This window comes from Nyctereutes procyonoides, unplaced genomic scaffold (assembly GCF_905146905.1).
Source record: "Nyctereutes procyonoides isolate TBG_1078 unplaced genomic scaffold, NYPRO_anot_genome, whole genome shotgun sequence".
NCBI classification, from domain to species: domain Eukaryota; kingdom Metazoa; phylum Chordata; class Mammalia; order Carnivora; family Canidae; genus Nyctereutes; species Nyctereutes procyonoides.
The window spans coordinates 30,785,788-30,810,800 of record NW_026575020.1 but is presented as its reverse complement, the minus strand read 5'-3'; the positions used below and the strand labels follow the sequence as shown (position 1 = coordinate 30,810,800).

The following is a 25,013-nucleotide window of genomic DNA, read 5'->3' as shown; positions in this document are numbered from 1 at the left end:
TGCTCTGGGGTCCAGGCAAAGCCTGTTCCTCCTGATTGTGTCCCAGCCCCACAGGGAGGTTGAAAAGAATGGAGTCACACCTTGTCCCTTGGGGACACTCACTTCCAGGGGCCCCCAGTAGGTTTAAGTTCAGGTCTCGGGGCTTTGTCTGCGCCTATGTGCTGGGCAGTCCCCACCGTGGCTCCCAGCATTCCGAGTCCTCAGGAACATCCCTGTGGAATCCCATCCCCTCCAGGGTGGATGGTCTGGGGGACTGGGCTCTAATTGAGGGAATAGGGCCGGGTGATGGGATGTCATTTCCAGGCTGATTGAAGAATATCTGTGATGTCTCCTGGTTCCCTCTCTCCTGTGTTCATTCTTTGTCTCTGACTCTGAGTGTCTGTGTGTCTCTGATCCAGTGCTCTGGAGAAGCGAGATCAGATAGTATGAGCTGCCCTGGGAGACCCCAAGTGCAAAAAACCTACAGAGGGTCCAGGCTAACAGACAGAAAAGTCTTGAGACCCCCACTGAAACCCAAATCTTGCCAATAGCAGGTGGGTGCTCTCAGAGACAGACCCTGCCCCAGTCGAACCTGAGTGGAGGCTGCAACCCTGGCCTCCTGGGGGCCCTAGAGGCAGAGGGTCCCAGCTGAGCTGAGCCGGGATTCTGCTCGTGAGTACTGGGTTAGGCTCATGTGTTTGTGTGGACTCTGGAGGACTTGCGGCATGCCACAGTCAGTTCTCGAGCTGTGCAAAAGGGCACCTAGGGTGTGGAGACCCTGTCCCTCAGGGGGCTGATAGCCAAGCTCTAATAAGAAAATCTCTAGAAAGGGGCTGTGGCCTCAGGAACTGTGGCTTCTGGCAGCTGGAAAGAAAAGGACTGGCATCCACAGAAAGCCCAATGCTTCAAAGAGCAGTGTTGACAACAGCACTGAAGGAAATGTGCATGGTTCCGAAGGGCTTGCCCTGCACAGGCGTGCCCCCCAGTGCCTGCCCCCGAAGCGCTAAAAGCCACCTAAATGGAAAGTCAGGGGAGGGGGGTCTTAGAGGGCGGAGCTTGAGAACAACACACCAGGAGCCACTCAGGCTGCAAGCTTCGGGGAGCTCTCCTGTAGGAACCAGGAACCCAGGCTGCCTCCGCCGGACCCCAGAGCCACCATGGGGGTGACTGCCCTGCACCCCACACTGTGTGGTCTAGGGAGGCCTCTGTAGGTCACAGACCCCAGATGGCATCCTACTGCCCCCCATTAGATGGTATGAGGGGCCCCGGGGTGGAGGTGTGTGAGGACCCCTGACCTGAGCAGGGTGGTGCCCCCTGGGGGACCGGGCACAATGCTGTATACGTGGGTTCAGGGCAGAGCTTGTCACAGCCAGGAGCCTGCGGTCTGTCCCACTAAGGACACGCAGGACATCTCCTGGCCTCTTCAGGACTTCAGGTCTGGCTCTGCGACCTGCTTTGCTCAGCAGCTGAAGCAGAAATGCCCATGTGCCTGTGCCGAGCCCTGCAAGTCGCTGTGCCCTCATCGCTGTTGTGTCACATGCAAGACGCGGCCGTCTTCAGGGGCAGTGGGTGCAGGCAGTGGGCGGGGGCAGCAGAGCCCTCCGAACCAGTCACCTCCTCCCAACCCCAAAACGTCTGAGTGAGCTCTGCGAAGAACCACCCTGCTCCCCACAGTACCCCGCCAGCCCATGAGCCCACGCTGACCCCAGATGGGAAAGCCAGATACGTTTCTGATGGTTCCCAGCACAGGGATCCCATGGGTGGCGGTGCCCTGGTGACAGCAATCTGATTCAATCCTGTTTCCTCTGTGGGTGGCCCTAACCACGCCTGGTGACTCCTGATGCCCGGCTCCTGCCTCGTTCTGTCTTCTGGGCTCCAGCTCCCCCATGGACTCCAGATGTATCCTCCAGCCTGCACCCGGTGCTCCCTCTCCTCACCTGAACCGCCCGTGGCCTGCCTTCCCTCCCCCACGCCTCACCCCTCTCTGCGGCCTTCCAAAACCAGTTGTTTCCTCTCTCAGGGAGGCCCTGCTCCCGCAGCCCCACCAAACTTACTTCTCTGCCACTTCTTCACCCCTCCTTTGAGCGTCCCTTCCCCCGAGAAGCCCTCCCTGACCTCTCCTGCCCCTTCTGGAGTGAGTCAGACCAGCCACTGTTTTGTTTGTCCAGACACGCTTCTCTGCAGTCTTGTGTGCAGGCAGCTGCATGCCTGTCCTGGAAGGCATCAGCTCCCTGGAGCGGTGGCACCTATTTTGCTGACAGCCCTCTCCCCAGGAGCTGGCAATGTCAGGCCTGTCGCAGGCACTTATGAACGTTTGGCGAATAAGTGAATGACTTCCTGAGAAAGTGCAGGACGTCAGGGGCACGGAGACTGGTGGCGCAGGCTCACTACAGAGAAGGCACGTGGATGGAGGACACTGGACCAGCCGTGCTCTATTTCGCAGCCGGTAAGGTGGCAGCCTCTTTCCACCATGTAATCTGGGAGCATGAGACAGCTGTCCCCGCTCAGCACCTGCCCCCCATCCCTGTCTCTTGATGATCATAAAGGATCCCTTTGGGGCTGACTTCACCCCCTCAATGGCCTGGGGTCATCAAATGCGTGTGAAGAAGCTGGTGGATGTGAGGACCTGCAGTCTTGGTCAGTGATCCCGAGGTCTAGGGGGCCCAGCAATGGCGCCCTGACGGAAAGGGCGAGTGGACGACTTGATGGTGCTCAGGGCCGGATGGTGTGCGCACAGGAGGCTGCAGGAGGGAGACAGGTCCTGGGGGGCTGCTCTGCGGGGCCAGGCTGCCCACAGCAGGCCTTGGCTCTTCCTGGCATTGCAGGTGTGGGTCCAGGGCTCTGCAGAGGGCACAGCTGGGCAACCACGGGGGCCAGACCAGGGGGAGTGCCTAGGGCAGGGACGGTGATGGGGGAGCTCCCCCGTCGGGCACACCTGTCACCCTCCCCCCTCTGCCCCGAGAGTCCACTCTCAGGGGATGTTTGGGTGCCATGCGCGGTGTAGACCCGCACAGAAGGGCTCGTGGCCGCGTGTTACCGTCTTTTGGGAGGACAGTCACACCATTTGCAAGCTCCAGAATCTCACATATGTCTACGAATTTTTTCATGCTCGGGAAGCTGGACATGCTCTGCCTGCCTGCAGTTGGGGAGTAGAATCCTGATGTCAGAAGTCATAGCTCCGAGCCACAGGCACTTGCAGTGCACCCCCCCGCCCCGCCCCAAGCTGGCAGGGCAGGGAAGCAAGGATGCTGCAGGGTAGGCAGCAGCGGGACCGATGGGGAGGTGTCCTCTTGCCCCCTCCCTGCTCACATGGCCCCTCCACTGTGCTGCCTCCTCCCTGGACAGACCTCCCTGGACAGACCCTCATGGCTGCCCCTTGCCCTCCACCTCCTGTCCCTGCTTCCTGATCCTGCCTTCAGCCTGGGATGTGGAGGGGCTCTGTCTCCATGCGGGTGGCCAGTCCCACTCTTGGTCTCTCACCCCCTGGGCTCCTCCTCTGCACTGGCCTCCCCCACTTACCCCTGCTGTGGCCCTGCCTATGTGGTCTCCCCACAAGACCCTGATCGCTGCCACCCCCCACTTAAACCCCTGCCCAGCCCCGCCATCTGCGTGCACCGCAAGGGCCATGCCCCCAGCTGCTGGGAGTGACAGCGGGAGGTGTCAGGGCCTTGGGAGGTGTGTGGGGTCAGCGGGGTGCCCTGATGGGATTTGTGCGCTTGTAGGAAGAGGGAGAGACCAGGGCGCTCTCCCCGACTCCACACAGTGAGAGGGCAACCGTCTGTCCACCGATCAGGCTCACTGAGCTGTGAGAATCCATGTCCCTTGTGGACGCTGCACGGCCTGTGGCACTGTGATGCAGAGCTCCCCTCCTGCCCCTCCCCTGAGCTGGTCGCTCCTCTGTCCCCCATGACCCGGATGTCAGTGCTGGACTCACTGAAGAACAGCAGGGTCCTGGAGGCGTGGCCAGCTCGGCCCAGGCGCACGTAGACCACACCAGAGCTGTAGTCGGTAGACAGCACGTGGAAGCCCTCCACCCCTTTCACTGGCCAGGAGAGAAGCACAGGGCTGCCCCTCAGGCCTACACAGGGCCAACCCCACCACCACCACCCCAGGCCAAGGGTCCTGGGCCCCGTGGGCCCCCCGCCCACCTTCCAGGGGTCTGTGGCCATGAGGCTATGGATGCTCCCACCCTGGTCACCTCTCCATGCCCCAGGCTGTCATACGCACAGGTGTTCCTGAACATGGCCTTTTTCCTATCTTTCCGCAGAATTACCGTGTGTGCCTGGCACCCCTGTGACCTAGGGGGCAGGCAGGAGCCCTTTGTTGCCTCTTTTTGTGGAACGTTCCAGCTTGGATCAGGGCCAGTCCCCCAGCTTAGGAAACCCTCCAAACACCCTCTGTCCACCAGGGGCCCCGTGTACTGTGCTGGCCTCTCCCAAAATCAGACCTTGAATTTTAGGGGCAAGACAGGGTTCAGGGCAGCAGGGACCATCCCCATTAGATTTCCAGATGACCCTGGGTCTGCCCTGCCCCACACTCCCTCCCCCTGTTGGATGGGGAGATGGCCCAGGCTGTTTGTGTCCAGGGCTCTGTGAGGGCTGCGCCAAGCACCCTGTCCTGTCTGCTCACCGGCTGAAAGCCAGCACCACCTTCAGCTGGCCGGCTTTGTGGACCTTCACCAAGGATGCCCCAAGCTTCCTCCGCTCTCTGCCTGGCAAGAATCCCTGGTCATCAGAGGCGACAGCCAGAATGTACCAGAAGCCTGAAAACTGTGGAGAGCATGCTGGGGAAGCTGTCCCTTCCCAAGCCCCCAGCCAGGCCCCCAGGAACCCAGGGCACAGGGGCCCTGGCTGCTCACCCAGGCCTAGGCAGGCAGATGACACGCTGGCCAGGGCCCTGGGGGCTGGGCTGTGGACACTGTGTGCTCTAACTTTCTTCCAGCTCGGCCCTGCAGCGCTGTCCCCCTGACTTCTTGCCACAAACCCACAGTCCCTGGCACCCCCGCAGTCCACTCAGCCGGGTCCTCGGCCACCCTCACCAGAACCTTCCAGCCACTGGTGATCTTATTATTCCAGAACAGGCTCTGCTCATTCTACCTCTGCCTACCTGACATCTCCAGGTGCCCCCAGGCTGCATCTGCCTGGGGCCCTCTGCCCGACCCCTCCTGCAGGGCCATCAGCTCCCTGGGTGAGGCCAGGGTGACAGACCCACTGGGCTGGCCAAGGCCTGTGCCAGAAACTCCTGCCAACCTCGAGGTACTGCCCACCATCCCAGGATAGCCTTTTGAAGATTGTCAGAGAGTGATCTTCCAGCTGCCACACATGCTGCATCCCAGCCCCGATGGCCATGGTGTCTGGCTTGGAGATGACGGGCACAAGGCTCACCTTGTTCCAGTTGAGGATGTGGGACTCCCTGGGCAGCTGCTCCTGTGGCTTGGAACCTGTCGCCAGCACAAGGGCCAAGAGCAGCCCGGACAGCAGGCTCCCAGGCCCCATCTTCACCCACCTTCCTCGGCCATTGGGGCACTGAGTATAAATCTCCCCACCCACTGACCCTGAGCCTGCCGTGGGTGTCCAGCCAACCCAGAGCCTTGCACCAGCCTGTGGTGAGCCAATTGGAGGGACAGGGGCTTTGGACCCGCTCTTGGCCCAGGTGCTCAGCCTGCCCAGTGCTACCAAGGTCACCCCCCAGGGCCTCGGGGCACCATGAGAGACCCCTGGGCCTCCCAACCTAGCCCCTGGAAGAGAGGCCCATGGCCAGAGAGTGTCACTGTGAGTCACTTCACATGGATCCTTTTCTTTTTTTTAAAAAAAAGATTTTATTTATTCATGAGAGACACAGAGGCAGGGACACAGGCAGAGGGAGAAGCAGGCTCCATTCAGGGAGCCCGATGTGGGACTCGATCCCAGGACTCCAAGATCACGCCCTGGGCTGAAGGCAGATGCTAATCCGCTGAGCCACCCAGGGATCCCCCACAGGGATCCTTGGATGTGAGGAGCGAGAGCACTTAAAGACAAGGCTCGGATGGCGCCAGCACCAACCAGGGCTGTCCTCCCCCTGACCTGAGCGGGTGCTGATTACAGGCCGCTGAGCGTGCATGTGTGCGCGTGTGCACACGTGTGTACATGTGTGCATGCGTGTGTATGCTTGTGTGCAAGCGCACATTCTAATGTATGCACACGCCCACCCCCTCCCCACGCACCGCACCTCTCCTATGGCCGGACTTCTGCCAGGACTTGAGGCAGGGCCCCACCAGACCACAGGAGGACCTAGGGCTCAGGTCTTCGGGAATCATGCCCTACACCCTTGCTCCAAAGCCCCAGGCTGGGACAGCCGTGCTCTGTGCCCTGGACGCCGGGGCCCCCCAGCCAAGCTCCCTGGTGGGCACCATGCCCAGTTCCATCAGCCTGCACCTGTCCAAACTCCACAGGGTGTACTCTGACTCAGACCATCCTCCTGTCAGCCCAGGGACTGCAGCAACTTCCATGAGGAGCGGCTGTCCCCAGCCCAGGCCCCACTCCTGAGTCCCCCAAAGGGACTCTGTTGAGGGACACAAGCACAGCACAGCCACCCTGCCTCAGAGCTGGCTCTGCACCATGTGTCCCGCCATCAGTGGGCCTACCCCACCCATCCTCCTCAGTCTGCACCGACTGGAGCCCCAAGAGGGCAGTGCCCCAGCTGACACTGCTGTCCACCCTTGGCACACAGGAGAGAGGCATCTGCAGGGGTTTGTGGAGTCACTTTATTGGGAAATGCAGTGAGAGTCCCTGGCAGCAGTCCGCCCCACACCCAACACCCAGGCGGCCGAGCAAGGAGGCCAGCGCCCAGCCAGCCTCACCAGAACGCGTCGGGCACAGTCCTCCCAGGACTTCGAAGCACTCACTGAAAACCAAGAAGAGCACTGGGGGACCCTAAGTTCTCCCCCGAGGGGTGTCTGCCCCCACCCCGGTCCCCTTCAAGGCTGCAGAGCTCGGGGGGAGGGGGTGGGATCTGGGTGATGCTCAGGAAAGCGGCTTACCTGGAAGACCTTGTGCACACAGGTGACTAGGGGGCAAGAGAAGCCGTGAGGATGTTTGGGCCTCGCCTGGCACCCCCAGCACCGGGGACGGGGTCTGTCCACAGCCTCCCCTGATAGGATGCTGGCCCCTAAGCATTGGGCGACACTCACAGTCCCGCTGCAGAGACGCCTGCTGCTGGGACAGGAAGCCCAGGCCCCAGCTCCACCTGGTGAAGAGGCTCATGGCCTCCTGGCTGGCCAGTTCCGTCCGGCCTGCGGGACAGAAGGGGAGCTCTCGCCACATGCGCCGCCATGCCCCAGCCACCCCTCCTGCCACCTGAGGCTCTGGAGCCCCTCTCCGCCCTGAACCCTGGGGGATGTGGCTGCCCTTGGTCTCCGCCTTACTGTACAGCTCCACGGTGCTGAAGGCCTCGTCTTTGAACTCCAGCTGGGTGAACACGATGGCATAATCCCTGAAGTTGGTGCCCAGCACACGGTAGTCCAGAATGCCTAGGGCTGGGGAACACGTACCCCCGAGGGTAGCACCTGATCTCACCGGAGCGCCATCCAGCAGAGCACTCCCGGGCATTGTCCCCTGGTCCCCAGAGCCACCTCACCGGGGCCTCAGGGACAGGTGGCCGGCGGGTGAGTGTCTCACCCCCCTAGTCCTGTCCCACCTCAGAGGGAGGCCCGGGGTCCCAGCTGGGCACGCCAGGTCGAGGCCTCCAACCTCAATATCAGGCTCAAACCTCTGACCAAATGAGTCCTTTCACTTCCTCGAGGAAGTCTGAGAGAGGGACTTGCCCACTGCCCTTCCCACAGAACCCCTGCAGCAGAACCCATCAGGGACAGCCAAGGAGGCAAGCGCATCCCCACGGCCTGCGTGAGCCCATGGACGCTGGCTCCTTACCGGGGTTCTCAAACACCCATCCCGAGTTCTGTCTGAGCAGCTCCACCACGTTCACGTCACACCTCTCCAGCCTGGGAAACACATCGCCCACACTCAGGACCAGGAGCCGCAAGGGCACTGCCGCTGGGACCTGGAAGCCTTGTCTCACGAATCCAGCCTAGGCTGAGAGTGAGCACGACAGCCCTGCACAGTGCGAATTGCTCCCTTCCACCTCCCAGGAGGCCTCCCACACTGCCCCCACAGGAACCGCACAGAAAGGGGCCTCAGACAGACACAGGGTCGCCTGCAATTTGAAGCAGAGACGCGGCCTCCAAAGGGGCCAATGTTCCCCTCCAAAGGGGCCAATGTCCCCCTGAGCAGTCAGTCCATCAAGTGAACAAACGCAGCAGAGATGGTCCTCGCTCACCAAGATGAGCAGACGCCAAAGTTCCTGCAGCAAACACGGTGAGGGTAGCTGGGAATTCTACAAGGAGGAGAAGGGGTGAGAGCCTGCCAATCAACCAACACAGAGCCACATAAAGTTGTGGCAGGTGAAACAAGGTTTTGGCAAATAAATAGACTGATCACAGGAACGAATACAAAGTCCAAAAATAGAGACCTCTGGATGGCACAGGCTGTTAAGTGTTCGACTTGTAGTTTGGGCTCAGGAGAGGATCTATGGTTGTGAGATGGGGCATCAGGCTCCCTGCTTAGCGCAGTCGGCTGGAGACTCTCTCTCTGCCCCTCCCACTAGTGCTCTCTCCCTCTTTTTTTTTTTTTTCTCTCTCCCTCTCTTGAATAAATCTCTAAAAAAAAAAAGAAAGAAAGAAAGAAAGAAAGAAAGAAAGAAAGAAAGAAAGAAAGAAAGAAAGAAAGAAAGAAAGACCTAGGGACGCCTGGGAGGCTCAGCAGTTGAATGGCTGCCTTCAGCTCAGAGCGTGACCCTGGGGTCTTGGGATCGAGTTCCCATCGGGGTCCCTGCAGGGAGCCTGCTTCTCCTTCTGCCTGTGTCTCTGCCTCTCTCTGTGTGTCTCTCATGAATAAATAAACTATTTTAAAAAGAAAGAAAATCCAAAAATAAAGCAAAAAGCCTGAGTCAGTGGAGGACAGAGGGCAATTCGATACATGATATATGATAGTTGGGTAGTAATCTGAAAAAAATGAAGCTGGTCCTCCCTTCTTCCCAAACGCGGCAAGGGTGCCAGTAGCCCAGGGCGTGGGAAACAGTTTCCTACCTGACAGGATCACAAAAGCCAGGACCCTGTGTACATCTCTATGCAAAAATGGAAAGAAACCCTTCAGGTATATTAAAAACAAAAATAAGACAGACAAAAAAAAGCAACATCAATGTTATAAGAAAAATGACAAACTGGGAAATATATTAGCAACTATGTTCGGTTGGCACAGACAGGTGGTGAACCTCCCTAATACTTAAGGGTTCTTACAGACCAGTAGAAACACACCCAAGGGGAAAATATGCTGACAGGCCTGGCGTTGGAGGAAGCAGGAGAGGCATTTTGGCATGCATGGCAACCGTTGTCACTCCCGCTGTTGCAGGAGCACATGAAGCTGACCCAGCCATCTGCAGCCCGACAGTTGACAAGGAGCAAGAGTGAGGGAATGGGGGGGGGGGGGCACAGGCACGGGCCTGGGAACTGGTCACATGGGACATGGAGGCACGGCAGCTCCTGCAGACCTATGCTTCTGGCGGACCCTGCAGGGGCAAAGGCACTGGGCCTGCCTCCCACACCGTGTCTCCAGCTACAGAAGGTTGGGGAGCGCCAGGGTCTGTGCAACAGCAGGGCCATGGTGGAGGCCAACACAGCTGTGTAAGGAGCAGCGCGCCTCACTGGGTGGGATCCCTCTGCAGGGTGCCCAGGAGGAGTGAAGGGAAAGTCTCAGACATAGACTAGCACACCCAGTCCACAGCAGCATCACTTACGAAACCATGCAACCATGTAGCCCGTCCACACCATGGAATGTAAGTCAGCCTTAAAGGAATCCCTGCAACTGCCACAACTCGGATGGACCTGGGGGACACGGTGCTGAGGGAGGTGAGCCCAGCGCAGGGGGACCAGCCCTGAAGGACCCACTCTCAGGAGGCCCCCGAGGAGTCGGACCCACAGATGCAGGGAGGAGAGGGCTGGGGCCTGGGGAAGGGGAGGGACGGGAGGGGGGATGAGTGTTCAGTGGGGGCAGAGGCTCCGTCTGGGAAGGTGGACCGTCCTGGGGTCCACGGAGGGGCCACTGCAGGGCAGTGTGAGTGTGCTGATGCTCCTGACCTGTGCCCTTAAAAACATTGCCATGGCAATCTCCACACTGTTTATCTTACTATAAATTTTTTAAAAGTTTAATAAAATAGAATAAAATTTGAAATGTCTTCTTTTTTTAAAGATTTTATTTATTCGGGAGAGACAGATAGAGAGAAGCAGAGACACAGAGGAGAAGCAGGCTCCATGGAGGAAGCCCGATGCAGAACTCGATCCCGGGACTCCAGGAGCACGCCCTGGGCCAAAGGCAGGCACCAAACCGCTGAGCCACCCAGGGACCCCCCAAAATCTGAAATGTCTTAAAAGAGAGCAGAGCCTCTGTTCATGGCTACAGACCAATCCCAGCACCCATGACGCACAGCTCCATGACACATGTGTGCTGGCACATGCCTGCCCATGTGTGAGGAGCCACTAGGCGTCACAAATGCATGTCACCTATGTGGAGGACCCCCCACCCTGTATGCCCCTGGGACCCTGATTTCTGAGCCATGCAAATTTACTTCCTGTCCTAAGACCAACAGACGAAATTCAACAACAAAACACAAGAGGCCCCCTTAGCAGGTGTCCCTCCTTAGAAAGACCTGGCAAGAAAAATAGCTTCATCTTTCTTCCACCTTCCAAATCTTCCTTGTTTTTGTGTTGATAGAACCCTGTGTTTTCAGTGGCCTTGCACAGGGCTTGAGGCTCTCCAGATGCCCAGTTTCTGTGTTTGGAAGCCTGATTCTACCAGCCTTACTGGGACACAACCAGGCATGTGGGTTTGGGACCACCATCATGGCCCGTGTGACCGAGCTCACCCAACACAGTGGAGCTGCCATCATACCCCAGACCATCTCTGTCCTTGCTCGTCCCATGGCCAGGCCTGGCCCAGGTGTACCTGGGGCACCCACCTCCTGCGGGAATGGGAGGGAGGGCCCCCAGGGGCCCCAAAGAACCAGTGGCTCTTAAGTACCACGAACCAACGCGTGAGCCCTCTGTAAGCAGTAGCTGCAGAGGGGCTTGTTCCAGGAGGCCTCTCCCACTTGGCACGAGTCCCACCCAGACACAGGGTGCACACCTCACTCACCTGTGCCTGGAGGACAGCATTTTCAGGTTGTTTTCTGGAGTAAGGGTCACCACGACGCCCTCAATGTTCTTCGTGGCCTTCTCCAATGCAAAGCCCTTTTCACCTGAGGCCACAGCCAGAATATACCAGGACCCCAGAAGCTGGTGGAGGAGGGCCAGGTGGCGGCATCGTCCCTCCAGCCCTTCCAGGCATCCTCTCTCCATCTGGAAGCCCAGGGCCCCTTCCTCAGGCTAGCCCATCCCCCCCATAGCCAGTGCGGGTCCAAGCCAGCACTGGGAGGGTAACCCAGAGGCCCTGTGGCTCCACAGAAGAGCTGTTACCTGCTTAGGGTCCAGCCTTCCCAACCATACTGCCCGGGTCCTAGGCAATGAGACCAAAGCCACAAAAGCAATCAGCAGGACACCCCTCATCCTCCCAGAGATGTTCATACCAGCATACATGCCTCAGGGCCAGGGGTATGCATTCCCTCCAGCCCCTGAAAACCCATTTATACATCTTTGAATGGGTCACTGTGGGTGGCCACTAACCACCAGGACAGCATTCTGGCCTCTCTTCTTGCAAAGTGGGGAAATTACCCAAGGGCGGGTGGCATTATTATTCAGTGGTGGCCTCTGTGTCCTGCCCAGATGTGCCGGAGAATGGGGAGTGGGCCACTGGGGAACGTGTGCCAAGCTTGTTCTTGGTCAATGCTGCCATGCCAATCCCTGTTTCTGTCTGCTTCTTTCCATTGGAACCTTCTGAAATGAGCACCCTAATCCCAGTCATACCACCTCATCTCCTCCCCTAGGGAGTCAACACCCTCCCTTGCTTAGTCTGGGAAGGCCAGAGACCCTGGTCTTTAACCCTTGCTGGCTGTAGGCCAAGGCCAAGTCTGAGGGGAGGCACAGACAGTTCTTCCAGTAGCTGCAGTTTGGATCTCTTGCTTCAAGCATTAAATTTTTTTTTAAGAAGGAAAGAAAGAAAGAAACAAAAAAAAATTTTTAAAGCTCCTACTCCCTCCTGACTCACTCATTATTCTGCTCTGCTGGCCTTGGCCTCCTGCTCCCACACAGTCAACACCCAGTCCAGAATGTTCTGTTCCTTCCACTGGTCCACCCCCACTGGTCTGAACTTGCCCACTCTCTGGCCAGCCTTGGCCCTGCTGCCTCCCACCTCTGTACTCCATGACCCCAGCCAGGCCCCTCAGGAGCTGCACATCCCCCGGGGTCCCATGGAGCTCTGTATGGACCTGGGTCATCTGAGCCCCTTGATAGGATCTACCTGAGCCCCTGAAGCCCAAGAGGAGGTGGCTAGGAGGATCCTTTACTGGGAAATTGGAGGGACTGGTGGTGGAAATGTGTAGACCACATTTCCAGACCCCTTTGCCAGTTGGCTTCCAGGGGTTCTATCAACACAAAAACAAGGAAGATTTGGAAGGTGGAGGAAATATGAAGCCATTTTTCTTGCCAGGTCTTTCTAAGGAGGGATGCCTGCTAAGCCACCACTCCAACCTCTGCTTGGGAGATGAGTTTAGGGGTGAAAAAAGTAAACCAGTCCTTGCACAAATGTGCAGCCAAACTTTCCACTACCCCGGGGTGGCCTGGGAAGTCTCAGGTTTGTTTTTGCTTTGTTTTGGGATTTTTTTAATAGATTTTATTTATTTATTCATGAGAGACACAGAGAGAGAGAGGCAGAGACACAGGAAGAGAGAGAAGCAGGCTCCATGCAGGGAGCCGGATGCAGGACTTGATCCCGGGACTCCAGAATCACACCTTGGGCTGAAGGCAGGTGTTCAGCCACTGAGTCATCCAGGCATCCCAGTCTCAGGTCTTGAGCACAGATTATGGTGGCCCCTGACTACCAGCTTCCCCGATGCCAAGCAGAGGATGAAATACAAAGACAAAAATATCATCCTACTCTTCAAATTAATCCTGTTGACCATGTTTTTGTCATGTACAGTTTCCTGACATGACATTCGAGGAGACTAAGATGAATGGAGAGAAACATAGCTGAAGAAAGAGATAGTAGAAGCAGATCCATAAATGCTCCCTGCGTTAGAATTGCAAGGTAGGCTCTCCTAGTCCGCTGGGGCTGATATCACAGGAAAACACATACTGGGTGGCTTATAAACAACAGACATTTATTTCTCACAGTTCTAGAGGCTGGAAGGTCCCAGTCAAAGTGCTAGCAGGGTCAGCGGGGGCCTCTTGTAGATCACAGACTTCTAGTGTACTCATGGTAGAAGAGGTAGGGGAGCTCAGTGAGGTCTCTTTCATAAGGGCACTGACTCCATTCATGGGGGCTCCACCCTCATGACCTAGTCACCTTCCAAAGGCCCACTTCCCAATGCCATTATATTGGGGGGTTAAGATGTCAACCTGAATGTTGAGGGTAGACACACATCAAGACCACATAGGTTGGGATCCCTGGGTGGCGCAGAGGTTTGGCGCCTGCCTTTGGCCCAGGGCGCGATCCTGGAGACCCGGGATCGAATCCCACATCGGGCTCCCGGTGCATGGAGCCTGCTTCTCCCTCCGCCTGTGTCTCTGCCTCTCTCTCTCTCTCTCTCTCTCTCTCTCATAAATAAATAAAAAAAATTTAAAAAAAAACTACATAAAAAAACATTAAAAAAAAGACCACATAGGTTGTGAAAATAGCAGGATTGCCTTGCTTAACAAGTTGACAGCCACATTTGAAATTATATTTTCACAGTTCTCATAATACAGCTGGAAACCATAAGTGGTATAGACAAAAGACATCTGTGTAACCAAAATAATCTTACACATTGCAGATTTGAGGGGTACCTCGGCGGCTCAGTTGGTTAAGCATCTGCCTTTGGCTCAGGTCATGATCTCAGGATCCTGGGATCAAGTCCCGAGCAAGTCAGGTTTCTTGCTCTTGCCCTGCTTGTGCTCTCCCTCTCTCTCTTTCTCTTTCTCTCTCTTTCCCCATGTCAAATAAATAAATAAAATCTTTAAAAATAAATAAATCTTAAAAAAAAAACCATGGCAATTGAGGAAAAATATGTATACAGCAGGCTCTCATGAGCCAGAATGAACAGACTGCACTGCAAAGGAGACATCTTAAATCCTGGGAAAAAATAGATTTTCATAAATAAATTCTGTCAGGACAACTGGATATCCATTTGGAAGAAGATTAAAGTGAAGCACATTCACCTCATGTGTGAGAGTAAACATCAAATAGATCAGAGATCTGAATGTTAAACCTGGAAATGGGACCATATGAGTAATAAAAGAAATCATTGGTGAATTTCTCCATAATGTGGATATAGGGAAAGGCTTTCTAATTGCACCAGAGTTCACTCCTGAAGGTGGGACCACTAGGAGGCAAGTGTATTCACAAATAAGGGGTTCATGGCAGGAGTTTGATCTCACGTCGCTGTAGGAACTCATTTTACAGGCCCTGTAAGGCTCTTGCCTTCTGGGAATTCTGGGAAATCTCATGCAGGCTAAGGAAAATCAAACCACTACAAACCCATAGGCCCTACTAACTATTCATCAAAATCCAGATGTAACAAAAGAAATTACTGATAAAAACTAACTATATTTTTAAACTTTTTATAGCAAAAATAAAGCCATTAACAAAGTCAAAAGATGAATGATACATCTGGAGAAAGTATTTCTAACATATACAGTGTGTAAGGGATAACAGTCATAATCTATAAGAAAGTTTTTTAAAGTAAGAGGAAAAAAGGCCAAAAACCCATCAGAAAAATAGACAACATAACCAGACAATTCACACAAAAAAGTTAAAGTGACCCCTAAACAAATGAAAGATGTTTGTTATGAATTGCATCCCCCCCGCAAATTTGTATTCTGAAGTTCTGACCCCAGAACCACAGAATGCAACTCCATTTGGACATGGAGCCTTTTTAAAAAATATTCCTTTTTAAAAAATATTTTATTTATTTATTCATGATAGACAGAGAGAGAGAGAGAGAGAGAGAGAGAGAGAGAGAGGCAGAGACACAGGCAGAATGAGAAGCAGGCTCCATGCTGGGATCCTGACGCAGGACTCGATTCCAGGACTCCAGGATCGTGCCCTGGGCCAAAGGCAGGCACTAAACTGCTGAGCCACTCAGGGATCGCCTGGACATGGAGCCTTTAAAGAGGCAATTAGGTCAAAATGAAGTCATTCGGGTTACATATACCTGGAGTCCTTGTCAGAAGAGATTAAGGGACAGGCACACACACAGGGATGACAATGGAGACCGGATGAGAAGATGGCCATCCACAACAGGCCACGGAGAGAGGCCTTGGGAGGAACCAGCCCGGCTACACCTGGATCTCAGACTCATGCCTCTGGAGTTGGGAGGGAACACACCTCTGGTGTTGAAGTCTATGATACTTTGTGATGGGAAGGGGCAGGGGGAGAGAGAGAATCTCCAGCAGGAGTGGATCTCCCACTGAGTGCAGAGCCGGACATCCCTGAGGTCGTGACCCAAGCCAAAATCAAGAGTCATATGCTTCACAGACTGAGCCCCCAGGTGCCCCTGATGTATGTGATCTTGACTTTGGGATCATGGTAACCCATTACTCCCCCATAAACAAGTGGGATGCAGCCGTGTTATAAGGCAACGACGCAACCACATGAAGGGGGCCTAGGAACCTTGGGCAGAGGACTTCTATCATATTCTCAGGCCGAAGAGTAAGGGGCTATAAATCCCGGTTTCTGCCTTTCTAAGACTTGCTTTCAGTGCGCTCGGGGCCGGGTAGGAGCAGAATGGTTTCCCAGGGCTGGAGAGGGGGCAAGTGGAAGGGTGGCTCTCTCTGCTGAGAAGCCTCCACATCATCACACCCTGGGAGAAGCCACACTGAGTGTACCAGGTTCCCAGACCACGGTGTCTCAGGACCGTTCTCTACAGAAAGGAGCCAGACCCCTTGGAGAGATGACCCCAGGGCTGAGTCACAACAAACCTAACAGGAGCTCAGGGGGATTCTGGTGCCAGAGAGCAAACGTGTGTTTGCAGAATCAGGGAAATGGGTCAAAAAGACTTGGGGGCCATCCTGAAGGAAACCCTGCTGGACAAATTCGGACAGGTTTGTGCATCAGGATAGAGGATGGCAATACATGACGAGTTGTGGAAGGAAGGGAGGAAGGGAGGAAGGAAGGGAGAGTGAGAGAGGAGGGGAGGGAGGGAGGGAGGAAGGGCACCAGAATTGCATAAGAGGCAGTAAACACGTGCAGGAGGAGGGAAGGCTCCTGGAGGAGGAGGCCAGAGGATGCTGAGCCTGTGTCCCACTCTCCAAGAGTCCCCACAGTCCTGAGCTCCCGTGGACCTGAGTGGGTGTTACCTGTGACATCGCTCATCCCAAGGACTGCACTAGCGCTTCCTTCTTGCACTGCACAAACTCTAGAGACAAATTTCTCTGCACTCTGATCTGTGTAAAAATAGCTTTATTTCCTAGAACAAGAGTTGGTTTCCGAGACAGCCCCCCAACCCCCCCCGCCCCCCGCTTCAGCCTGTGAGGTCAACTTCTGACTTCCATGACCCAGGCCGGGGCGCTCAGGTCTCCGCAGCCTCGGAGATGTGCTTCATCGAGGTGGGCATACTTTGGCATCTATCTCTTCTGATATTTTTCCACCTCATCTTCGCTGCCTTCTGTGGCTAGGACAAGGCTACACGCCTGGCCTTGCCCCCACCCCCCACCCCCACCCCAGCCATTCTCTGCTCCCCTCCAAGGCTCCGACATCTGTGTTGATTCGTCCAGGGTCACAGCCACGACCTCTGCCACCTGCAGCGTGCCAAACCCGTCCAGGAGAGCCCTGGCTCGGTGCCCCACAGCACTAGCTCCCCACCAGCTCTCTTCACAGCCTCTGCATTGGCCCCATTCGTTGCCCTATCTGTTCTCCCATGAGTCCTCTGGCTGTCAGCGGGCGTGTAGTTCTGCCATTTCCCAGCATGTCCAGTGGCTTGGGCACTTGTGTTGTCTGGCAGAGGCCCTGGATGCTGCTGTCATCCTCTGAATGGGGTTGGCTTTTGTCAGGGACTGAATGGTGTCCCCAGGAATGCCTCACTGGAGCCTTAACCCCCACTGCGCTGTGTCTGGAGGTGGGGCCTCTCAGGCAGGTTGGAACCTGCTAGGACAGGCACCCTCCTAAGAGGAGGGGGGCACAGCCAGCTCTCCCTGGCAGTGGAGCTGAGGTCATGTGAGACAGCGGGAAGGCCACCCACAGCTGCAGGCAGGAGAGGGGCTCTTGCCAGAGACCACCCCAATGTGGGGCTTCCGGTATCCAGATGCACAAGGAATAAACCCCTGACGGCTCAGTGCCACGACTGGCCCGGGGACTTGGTGACCGCTGCCCAAGCCCAGGAGCACGACCCCACAACAAGTCCACCTGCAGGCTCCTCACCTCACACTTGTTGCAAGCTTCATCCAGAAAGATCCATGGAACGTCCAAATTGTCCGCCAAGGACACTGAAGCTGTCAGAATGCAGCTTCCAGATGTCACTCCTATGGGTCTTGTGGGAACACAGCTCAGGATTCAATCCAGCAGGTCCCAGGCAGGTTCCCCACCCCAGGCCTCGCTCTGGGCTGGTCTGCACGGCAGTCGCTGGACCCCTGAGTGACAATGGGGTTTCTGTGCTCTTGTGGGGTAGGTCTTCACCAGGTCCCCAGAACTGCTTGACCTCAGGCACCACTCTCCAGCCTCACCCACAAGGCAGCTGCTCCCCACAAGCCTTGTCCTCCCCGCTGTGCCCAGTGCCATGGGCTCATGCTCACCCCACATGCCCTGCCCTGACCAGGCCACCCTGTCTGCCTCCGGTCTTAGCCCCCACTGATGGAAGAAAATGGGCTGATGAGATAGTCAGTGCACATTATGGGGTGACAGCGTGCGGAATGACCCTGAAAAGACTGAGCCAACCATGCAGGGGTGGGTGGGAGAAAGCCGGTGGTGGAGAGAAGAACAGCCATGACCAGGGGGCCTTGGACATGATGCCCACAGATTTGAGGTTGGAGCAGCAGGGAGCCTTGCAAGAATGTAGGCAGAAGGGCAACATGACCCTCTTTCACCTGGGAGACCTAACCAAAGCTCTACTCAAGGGCACCGGGCCTGGTGCGCTCAGGCTCTCAGGGAGCAGGGGGTAGCCGGCACCATGACTCTGGGGCCCACGCACCTGGGGGCCTGGCCTTGGGCTCTGAGCAGGGCAGGCTGGGTATGACCCTCAGGCGGGAAGGACAGAGAGGGCACAGGGCTCGCCCCCTGCATCTGACTGTGTGGGCCCCGGGCCCCCAGGGGAAGGAGCCCTGCCTGGCCACAGCACCCCCAGCTCAGCCCTCTCTGGGAGAAGTTCCAGCCAGGGATGGGGTGGGAATGGCTCCCGTTCACCAGCAATGCACACAGTGAGCACAGGCCACCAGGGCGTCGGGGTCACTATCACTTTCAGGGCAGTAGTGCAACCCCCACAGCCTCATCTGTCACCCCTCAGGCCCCGCTCCCCCAAGAAAGACACTCGGGCAGTGGGTTTGGCAGTGGGGTTTATTCAGAGCAGGTGCAAGCAGCCCCTGAGGGGGTGGGGGCGGAGCATCCTGGCCTGGGGTCCTCTAGATCAGCTCCTGGGACACAGAAGAGCAGGGCCTTGGGATCCCTGGGTGGCACAGCGGTTTAGCGCCTGCCTTTGGCCCAGGGCGCGATCCTGGAGACCCGGGATCGAGTCCCACGTCGGGCTCCCGGTGCATGGAGCCTGCTTCACCCTCTGCCTGTGTCTCTGCCTCTCTCTCTCTCACTGTGTGCCTATCATAAATAAATAAAAATTTAAAAAAAAATTAAAAAAAAAAAGAAGGGCACGGCCTCAGGGCAGCGCCCGGCCTTCAGAGACCCCTCAGGGCTGCACTTAGGCGCATGGGTGGACCCAGCATCCTAGCAGCAGAACCGTGAGCACAGCCTCCCTAGGCCTCAGTTTCTCCACATGCAAGGTAGGGTCACAGCCCCACATGTCGGGACCATGTTGTGGGGGGGGATCATGAAGGGGATGTACCAGCATCCCGGGGACACGGGGAACCAGTGCCCGCCTGCCCCCACCCAGGGGGGTGCTGGCGCCCGTGGGACAGAAGGAGGGGGTCCCTCGAGGGCCTAGCCTCCCCTGTCACTCTCTCAGCCCCCAAGGGCCCTCTCGCAGCCTGATGTCAGCACCCTGGAGGCCCAGGGTCCCGAGTGCTCCGGGGCCCCGTCAGGCCGGGAGACTCCAGCTTGCGAAGCTCAGCAGACTGGGGCAAGGCTCACCTCCTTCAGGAGTTTGGCGCACCTCCCTGCGGGGCGGGGTGGGGGGTGGTCAGGTGCTGTAGGACAGGCCCCTTCCCACCTCGGGGGGGCCCCCACCCGACGCCCCCCAGGAGGCCTGGGGCTCACCGTGCCGGGCTACCAGGTAAAGCCCCGTGTCTGCGGTCAGCTCCCGGAACCTCCAGAAGCCTGGCCCATACTCGTCCTCGAGGCTGCGGGCTGTGGGGGGGCGCAGGAGCACTGAGCTGGGCTGTCCCAAGGAGGGCAGTGGCATGCCCACCCCCCACCCCGGGCGAGCTTACTGAAGTACTTGAGCACACGGAAGTCCTTGCCTTGCCAGTGGAGGGACAACCGCAAAATGGCATACTGCTCGTAGTCCGTATCTACCACTTGGATCTCCCTGTGGCCTGGGGGGTAAGTGGGAAGGAGGGACATGCCCCCCTGCAGGCTGTGGGGCCTGCCCCCTCCTTTCCCGGTGTCTGGACCCTCCCATCATGTGAGGCAAGGGGAAACAGCAGCCCTTGAAGGCCACCCCACCTTGTGCTGAGAGAATGGGAGCATCTGGGGCATAAGGAGAGGTACAGGGAACTGCACGGGAAACGGTGTAGAAAGATAGCAAAGCCAGTGTAGTGGGCACGCAGAGCTGGGGGCTGTAACTGTAGCAACAGGGCAACGGTTCTTACCAGGGAAGACGAATGTCCCCGACACGTCTATCTCTGAGCCCACTATGTTTTCTGTCTCACAACTTCCTGAGCTGAAAGCCAGTGAAGCACTCATCAGGGCAACACCAGCCGGGATTCCTCCTGCCAGGCTCATCCCAGGGGTACAGGGAGGGAGGGCTCCGGCAGCATGTCTGTGCCCAGGGGAGCCTGAGCCAGGACAAGGCAGGGGTTTGCAGAGCTGGGGCCAGGCCAGCCTCTCCCTCAGGGGCTCTGACCTCCTAAGAGCCAGCCACACAGGCCCATATTTCCTTCCTATAAGTTCATGGGGCTTTATCAAAACTCCATGCTCATCTTTGGGAGATGTAGGTGTCAGGGGAGATGTCTGCATGCTGCCAGGGGGACTGGGGGCTGAGGTCTCAGGATTTGGACACAGGGACGACTGACACCATGTGGATCCACAGCTGCAGTTGGCGCGGTCAGGCGGCTCCCCGGCACTTGGCCTCGTGCATCTGTCCCTGCCATGGCCCCGTACCTGTAATATGCAGCCTTCACCAGCAGTTCATGCCCGCTCAAGGTCAGGAACAAGGCTTCCAGCCTCTTTGGGGTCTTCAGTGCCAGGTTTTGGCTGGAGGCCACACCAACTTCCCTCCAGAATCCTGCAATCTAGAGAGAGAAGCCAGAGCCCCGTCCAGGAAGGCAAGCCCCCCAGGGCCCCTGAGCAGGACACTGCTGGTCTCTGAAAGGACAGCAAGCAGCGGTCATCACCCTTCTGAGGAGTCCCTTCAGCCCACCAAACAGCAGCACCCCATCCTTGGGGCCAGGACGCCGGGGGCGCATCCATGGTCAGAGCCTGAGAGGGAGTAGCAGCCAGCGACCTGTGTCACCCGCAGGAGGCAGTGGCTTCGTCTGCCACACTGGGAGCTGGGGTGGGAAGGTCCTGCCTTCAGAAACCTCCCGGAACCTGGGCTGCCGTCTGAAACGTGGAAACCGATCATTTGGCAAGAGGAAAGAACGCACGTCCCCAGTGCATGTCACCTCCAAGCCTTCGGAGGTGCTTCCGGCTTGGCCACTAGAACAGACCTGGCAAAGAAGGACCTCGGGCAAAGAAGCATCTAGATGGGAACCAGAGACCAGACAAGCCCCACCCCAGGAGAGCGGCCACACCGGAGCAAGTGCAGCAGGAAGCTCCCCACACGGAGCCTCATGTGCCTGTTACTACCAGAGCTCTCTGGGCAGGGACCCCACTGACCCAGGAGCAGGAGGTGGCCACACTGAGCCCCGGTCCCGGGATGCTGGAAGACCACCTGGCCCACCCACAGGAGACCCTCAGGAGGGCTCTGACCCTGCTGGTCCCTGGGCGCTTGCTCTCACACCTGCTTTCAAGGGGAGGGCTGACCCGGGTGGTTCCTGGGGCCCTCAGCCACCTGCTCTGTCCGGGCTGAACCGGGTGGGTCCTGGGGCCCCTGCTGTATCTGCTCTGGAATTGGCTGGGGGTTGGAGGGACCGGGTCCTGAGTCACTAGACCTCCCCACGTCGGAAAGAAAAGCCACCTTCTGCAGATCCAGGTCCAGCATGGCTGTCTCCCCCTGCACCGTGACAAGGCCCAGGATGGCACTCAGCAGCCCAGCCTCCATCACTGCTCCCCTGGCCTCTGCTCCTCCAGCACCAGGTTTATATTGGGAAAGCAAGCCCATTGCACAAGAAGCTGAGGATGTCATCAGCACACGTGGCTGAGAGCACTCAGAGGAATAGCCCTGTGCCCAGGCACTGCACAGGCCCAGTGACATCCACAGCCACTAGGCTGGGGTTGGCCTGCACTGGAGCAGTGGTGCCACCACCTTCCTGGCCCCAGACGACACCTGACACCTGCAGTGGGGCAACCAGAGGACCTGAGAGGTGGAGCCCCCCCCCACACCGTGGGGACACAGCTCCCACCCTGTGGGGGCCAACAGACGGACATGCCACGCCCAGGCCCCACAGGCTCAGAACACCTTCCCCACAGGGTGCACGGTGGTTTTCAGGCTTTCTCCAGCCAGTCTTGGCCCAGACGAGGAAAGGTTCTGGGAGGGTGGGGGGTGGGAGGGTGGCTGGCTGAGGCAGCAGGGACCTGGGAGGACCCACCCTCCTGTTGGGGGAAATGAAGGAGGGTCTCCTTTCCCTGGGTGCACCCCCATGGAGGAGGCGCAGGGGCCGGGTTAGGGGGAGCTGCGGGAGATGGAGGTGGGGGCCACAGGGATCACCGGAGAGCTACCTTCCCACAGTTCATGTCCTTGCCCACTATGACAACATCCACTCCCGGGCCAGGCCCCCTGCCCATCCACCCTGGACACACTCAGGCCTTGGCGCACAACCAGGTATGACCCACCCCCAGAAGAATGGCCTGAGAGAGGCCCTGTCTTGCCAACCCACCCAGCCGATGAGCATAGCGGACACAAGCCAGTGTGGAGGGATGCCAGAGCCACCCCTTCCCCAGCTGTGTACCCTGCCACTCGATTTTATCCCTGAGGACAAGCATGGCAAGTAAAAGAGGAGCCGGCCTTCACGGGCAGCAGCCTGGGCCTCCTAGCTGCATGATTCAGACCAAGCTGCATGCTTGGGTTTCCTGGCTATAATGGCCACAAAGGAGAGGGACAGGCGCCATGTGGCCGGGGGGCCCAAGGGCGCCCAAAGCAATGTCTGTGCAGATCAACATCCTTGGTTCTTGACGGGTGACAGGCAGCCTCCCCAGCTTCAGCGCCAGGAAAGCCCACCCTGGAATGGCTCCAGGCCTGGTCAGCTGAAGGGGAGGCCCCCCCACCAGGGGGACTGGCTGCCTTGGTTCCTGGCCACTGCACTGTCTCCCACAAAGGCTGCCCAGTTTAGGGTCAAGCAGGTGTGGAAAGGTCCAGCTAGGACGGGGCAGCCCAGAGGTGGCCGGCCCAGCAGAGCCTGAAGGGGCCACCACACAGTCAGAGCTGCGGGGGCTCCAAGGAGACTGAGGACTGGTTGACATGGGCCCCAGCCTGGTGCCAGCCCAGGCTGCAGAGAGGGCCCCCGGGGATGCACTCAGCCAGGCAGGAGACAGAGGACAGGAAGTGTGGGGGGCAGGATGAGCATAGATGCCCCTCAGTGGGTCTGCTGCCTGCCTCTGGCTTCAACCCATGAGCAATGAAGCAGGACCCCACTCCCTTCCTGCCCACCCCACGCCTGGCCCACGCCCGGCCCTTTGAAGCACAACCTGTCGGGACAAGACAAGAGCGCTGGCGGCCGTGCATCCAGGAGGGCTGTCTTGCATCCCCTCATGTCACAGGGGGTCAGCATGGAGCCCAGGCCCTGGAGCCTGACCACTGGCTGGAGCCTCAACCTGGACCTGTGCTGGGCAAGTCATTGACCTCTCTGTGCCTCGGCTTCCCGGGTAAGGCAGGCAGCAGGCTCCCTGTGTGTGTCCTGGGGTCCATGGTGGAACAACTGGGCCAGGCCAGCTGCAAGGCTTCCCAGGGCTCCAGCCACGACCATGACCCCATTCCAGGCCTCACCGAGGTCTTTCTGGCATGTGCAAGCTCAAGGTCACCCCGCGGCAGGAGGGAACGCCCCAACAAGTCCAGTGTCGCAGTCCCCACTCTGCTGCGCCTCCGGCTCTTGCAGGCAGGGGTCTGTGCGTGCCTGGAGGAGCCCCAGCAGCAAGGCACCCTGGCTCCCTGGAGGTGCTATGACCCCATGGGGGCCAGGCCAGGTACATCAGACAGAGTACCACCCCTTGTAGGTACCAGGCTGAACTGGAACTTCCTGGTCCCTCAAGCCAGGCAGTGCCCAGGGCTCAGTATCCCCTGCACACCCACTACCCTGCCTCAGTTTCCCCAGGAGCCCTGGCTCAAGACGGGGCTCGCCGTGCCCTCTCCAAGAGCCTCTGCAAAGAGGTGAGGAGCCTCTCGACTGCAGATTGTTTATTGAAAGGAAAGGGGGGCCCAAGGATGGGGAGGACAGAGTTACCCCAGGCACAGGGGGGACGCTGGGTCCAGAGAAGTCAGGGCGATGAGGCCTGCTGCTCCAGCTCCCTCTGCGCAGGTAGGAAAGGCACAGTAACCCCAGGTATCCCCAGTCCACAGCACCCCTCGGCCACTGCCAGCTGGACCCATGCACGGCAGGGTGCCCCATGCTTCTCTTGCTCGAGGGCCAGCAACAAGGGGCTGGCATGGCCAGAAAGCGCCAGAGGGGCCCCAGAACCACAAGACCCCCAGACTCAGCACCTGAGAGGTGGTCTGCTTGGGGCACGTTCCCTTGAAAGCTGGGGTGAGGCACACAGCTAGAGGATGGAGCTCACCCTGGCTGAAGGTGAGCCTCCCCGAGGGTGCTGCCCCAAACCCACCTCTCCTCCTACCCACAACCGTGTGTGCTGGGGGCTAGCCGTGTCCTCCAGACCTGCTGGGCAAATAGCCAGGACGGCCAGGGAGAGTGGAACAACAGTGGGGAAGCCAGATGCGCGCACTGCACAAGCATGCAGGCCTGCCGGTAGGGGCACTGGCTGTCCCTGACTGGGTGGCTGCCTTGTCACTGCTGTTCTGTAGCGTTTTACATAGGCTCCCAAATGATTCACTGTGAACTTGGTCAGGGGCCAGACAGTCCCCAAGAGTCCACCTGCTTCCACATCCCAAGGGCTCCCGGGGGCCCCAGCCCTGTGACAGCAGTGACCTGAGAGGTGGCAGGTCCCGCGTCATGGGACCCTTTGGGGGAAACCAAGGCCCAGACACCCCAGGGGGTGAGCCAGAAGCCATGGTAACTAGTTAAGGCAGCCCTAGGAAATCAGAGGAGACTTCCTGGAAGAGGTAACATGGAAGCTGAGGCCTGAATCATGAAAGTGAATGGCCGGGCAGCTGGGTAGGGGGTGTGGGCAGTGGGATCTGTACATGCAGAGCTGGAGCTGCCCACACAGGCCCAGGAGCACAGGACA

The 25,013-nt window shown here is 57.9% G+C and overlaps 3 protein-coding genes across 3 annotated transcripts; all 3 read right to left on the bottom strand.

Annotated features, from left to right (window-relative positions):
• Positions 1-884: 884 nt before the first annotated feature.
• On the bottom strand, positions 885-5,474 carry LCN10 (lipocalin 10). Its single transcript, XM_055307776.1, has 8 exons — positions 5,364-5,474; positions 4,609-4,748; positions 4,203-4,277; positions 4,081-4,127; positions 3,914-4,021; positions 2,992-3,115; positions 2,662-2,820; positions 885-993 (listed from the first exon to the last, which is right to left on the bottom strand). The coding sequence occupies exons 1-8, from the start codon at positions 5,472-5,474 to the stop codon at positions 885-887; spliced, it is 873 nt and encodes a 290-aa protein (XP_055163751.1).
• A 1,460-nt stretch (positions 5,475-6,934) lies between these two features.
• On the bottom strand, positions 6,935-11,611 carry LCN6 (lipocalin 6). Its single transcript, XM_055307702.1, has 6 exons — positions 11,522-11,611; positions 11,202-11,341; positions 7,887-7,957; positions 7,382-7,492; positions 7,148-7,249; positions 6,935-7,023 (listed from the first exon to the last, which is right to left on the bottom strand). Exons 1-6 carry the CDS (start codon positions 11,609-11,611, stop codon positions 6,935-6,937), a joined length of 603 nt encoding a protein of 200 aa, XP_055163677.1.
• A 7,249-nt stretch (positions 11,612-18,860) lies between these two features.
• Positions 18,861-21,675, bottom strand: LCN8 (lipocalin 8). Its single transcript, XM_055315275.1, has 7 exons — positions 21,637-21,675; positions 20,619-20,749; positions 20,108-20,178; positions 19,727-19,831; positions 19,554-19,643; positions 19,428-19,453; positions 18,861-18,938 (listed from the first exon to the last, which is right to left on the bottom strand). The coding sequence occupies exons 1-7, from the start codon at positions 21,658-21,660 to the stop codon at positions 18,894-18,896; spliced, it is 492 nt and encodes a 163-aa protein (XP_055171250.1). The 5' UTR covers positions 21,661-21,675; the 3' UTR covers positions 18,861-18,893.
• Between the last annotated feature and the right edge of the window lie 3,338 nt (positions 21,676-25,013).

Coding starts and splice junctions, on each gene's coding strand:
- LCN6 (XM_055307702.1), bottom strand. CDS start 11,611: ATGAGGGGTGTCCTGCTGATTGCTTTTGTGGCTTTGGTCTCATTGCCT. Junction 7,958..11,201: donor ATGCTGTCCTCCAGGCACAG/GTGAGTGAGGTG, acceptor TGTGTTTCCCAG/GCTGGAGAGGTGTGACGTGA. Junction 7,250..7,381: donor CAGCACCGTGGAGCTGTACA/GTAAGGCGGAGA, acceptor TCTGTCCCGCAG/GCCGGACGGAACTGGCCAGC.
- LCN8 (XM_055315275.1), bottom strand. CDS start 21,660: ATGCTGGACCTGGATCTGCAGAAG. Junction 20,179..20,618: donor GTGAAGGCTGCATATTACAG/GTACGGGGCCAT, acceptor ACTGGCTTTCAG/CTCAGGAAGTTGTGAGACAG. Junction 19,832..20,107: donor GGGGACATTCGTCTTCCCTG/GTAAGAACCGTT, acceptor CTTACCCCCCAG/GCCACAGGGAGATCCAAGTG.
- LCN10 (XM_055307776.1), bottom strand. CDS start 5,474: ATGGGGCCTGGGAGCCTGCTGTCCGGGCTGCTCTTGGCCCTTGTGCTG. Junction 4,128..4,202: donor ATGTTCAGGAACACCTGTGC/GTATGACAGCCT, acceptor GACCCCTGGAAG/GTGGGCGGGGGGCCCACGGG. Junction 994..2,661: donor GTCGTCCACTCGCCCTTTCC/GTCAGGGCGCCA, acceptor CTTTCCATTTAG/GTGGCTTTTAGCGCTTCGGG.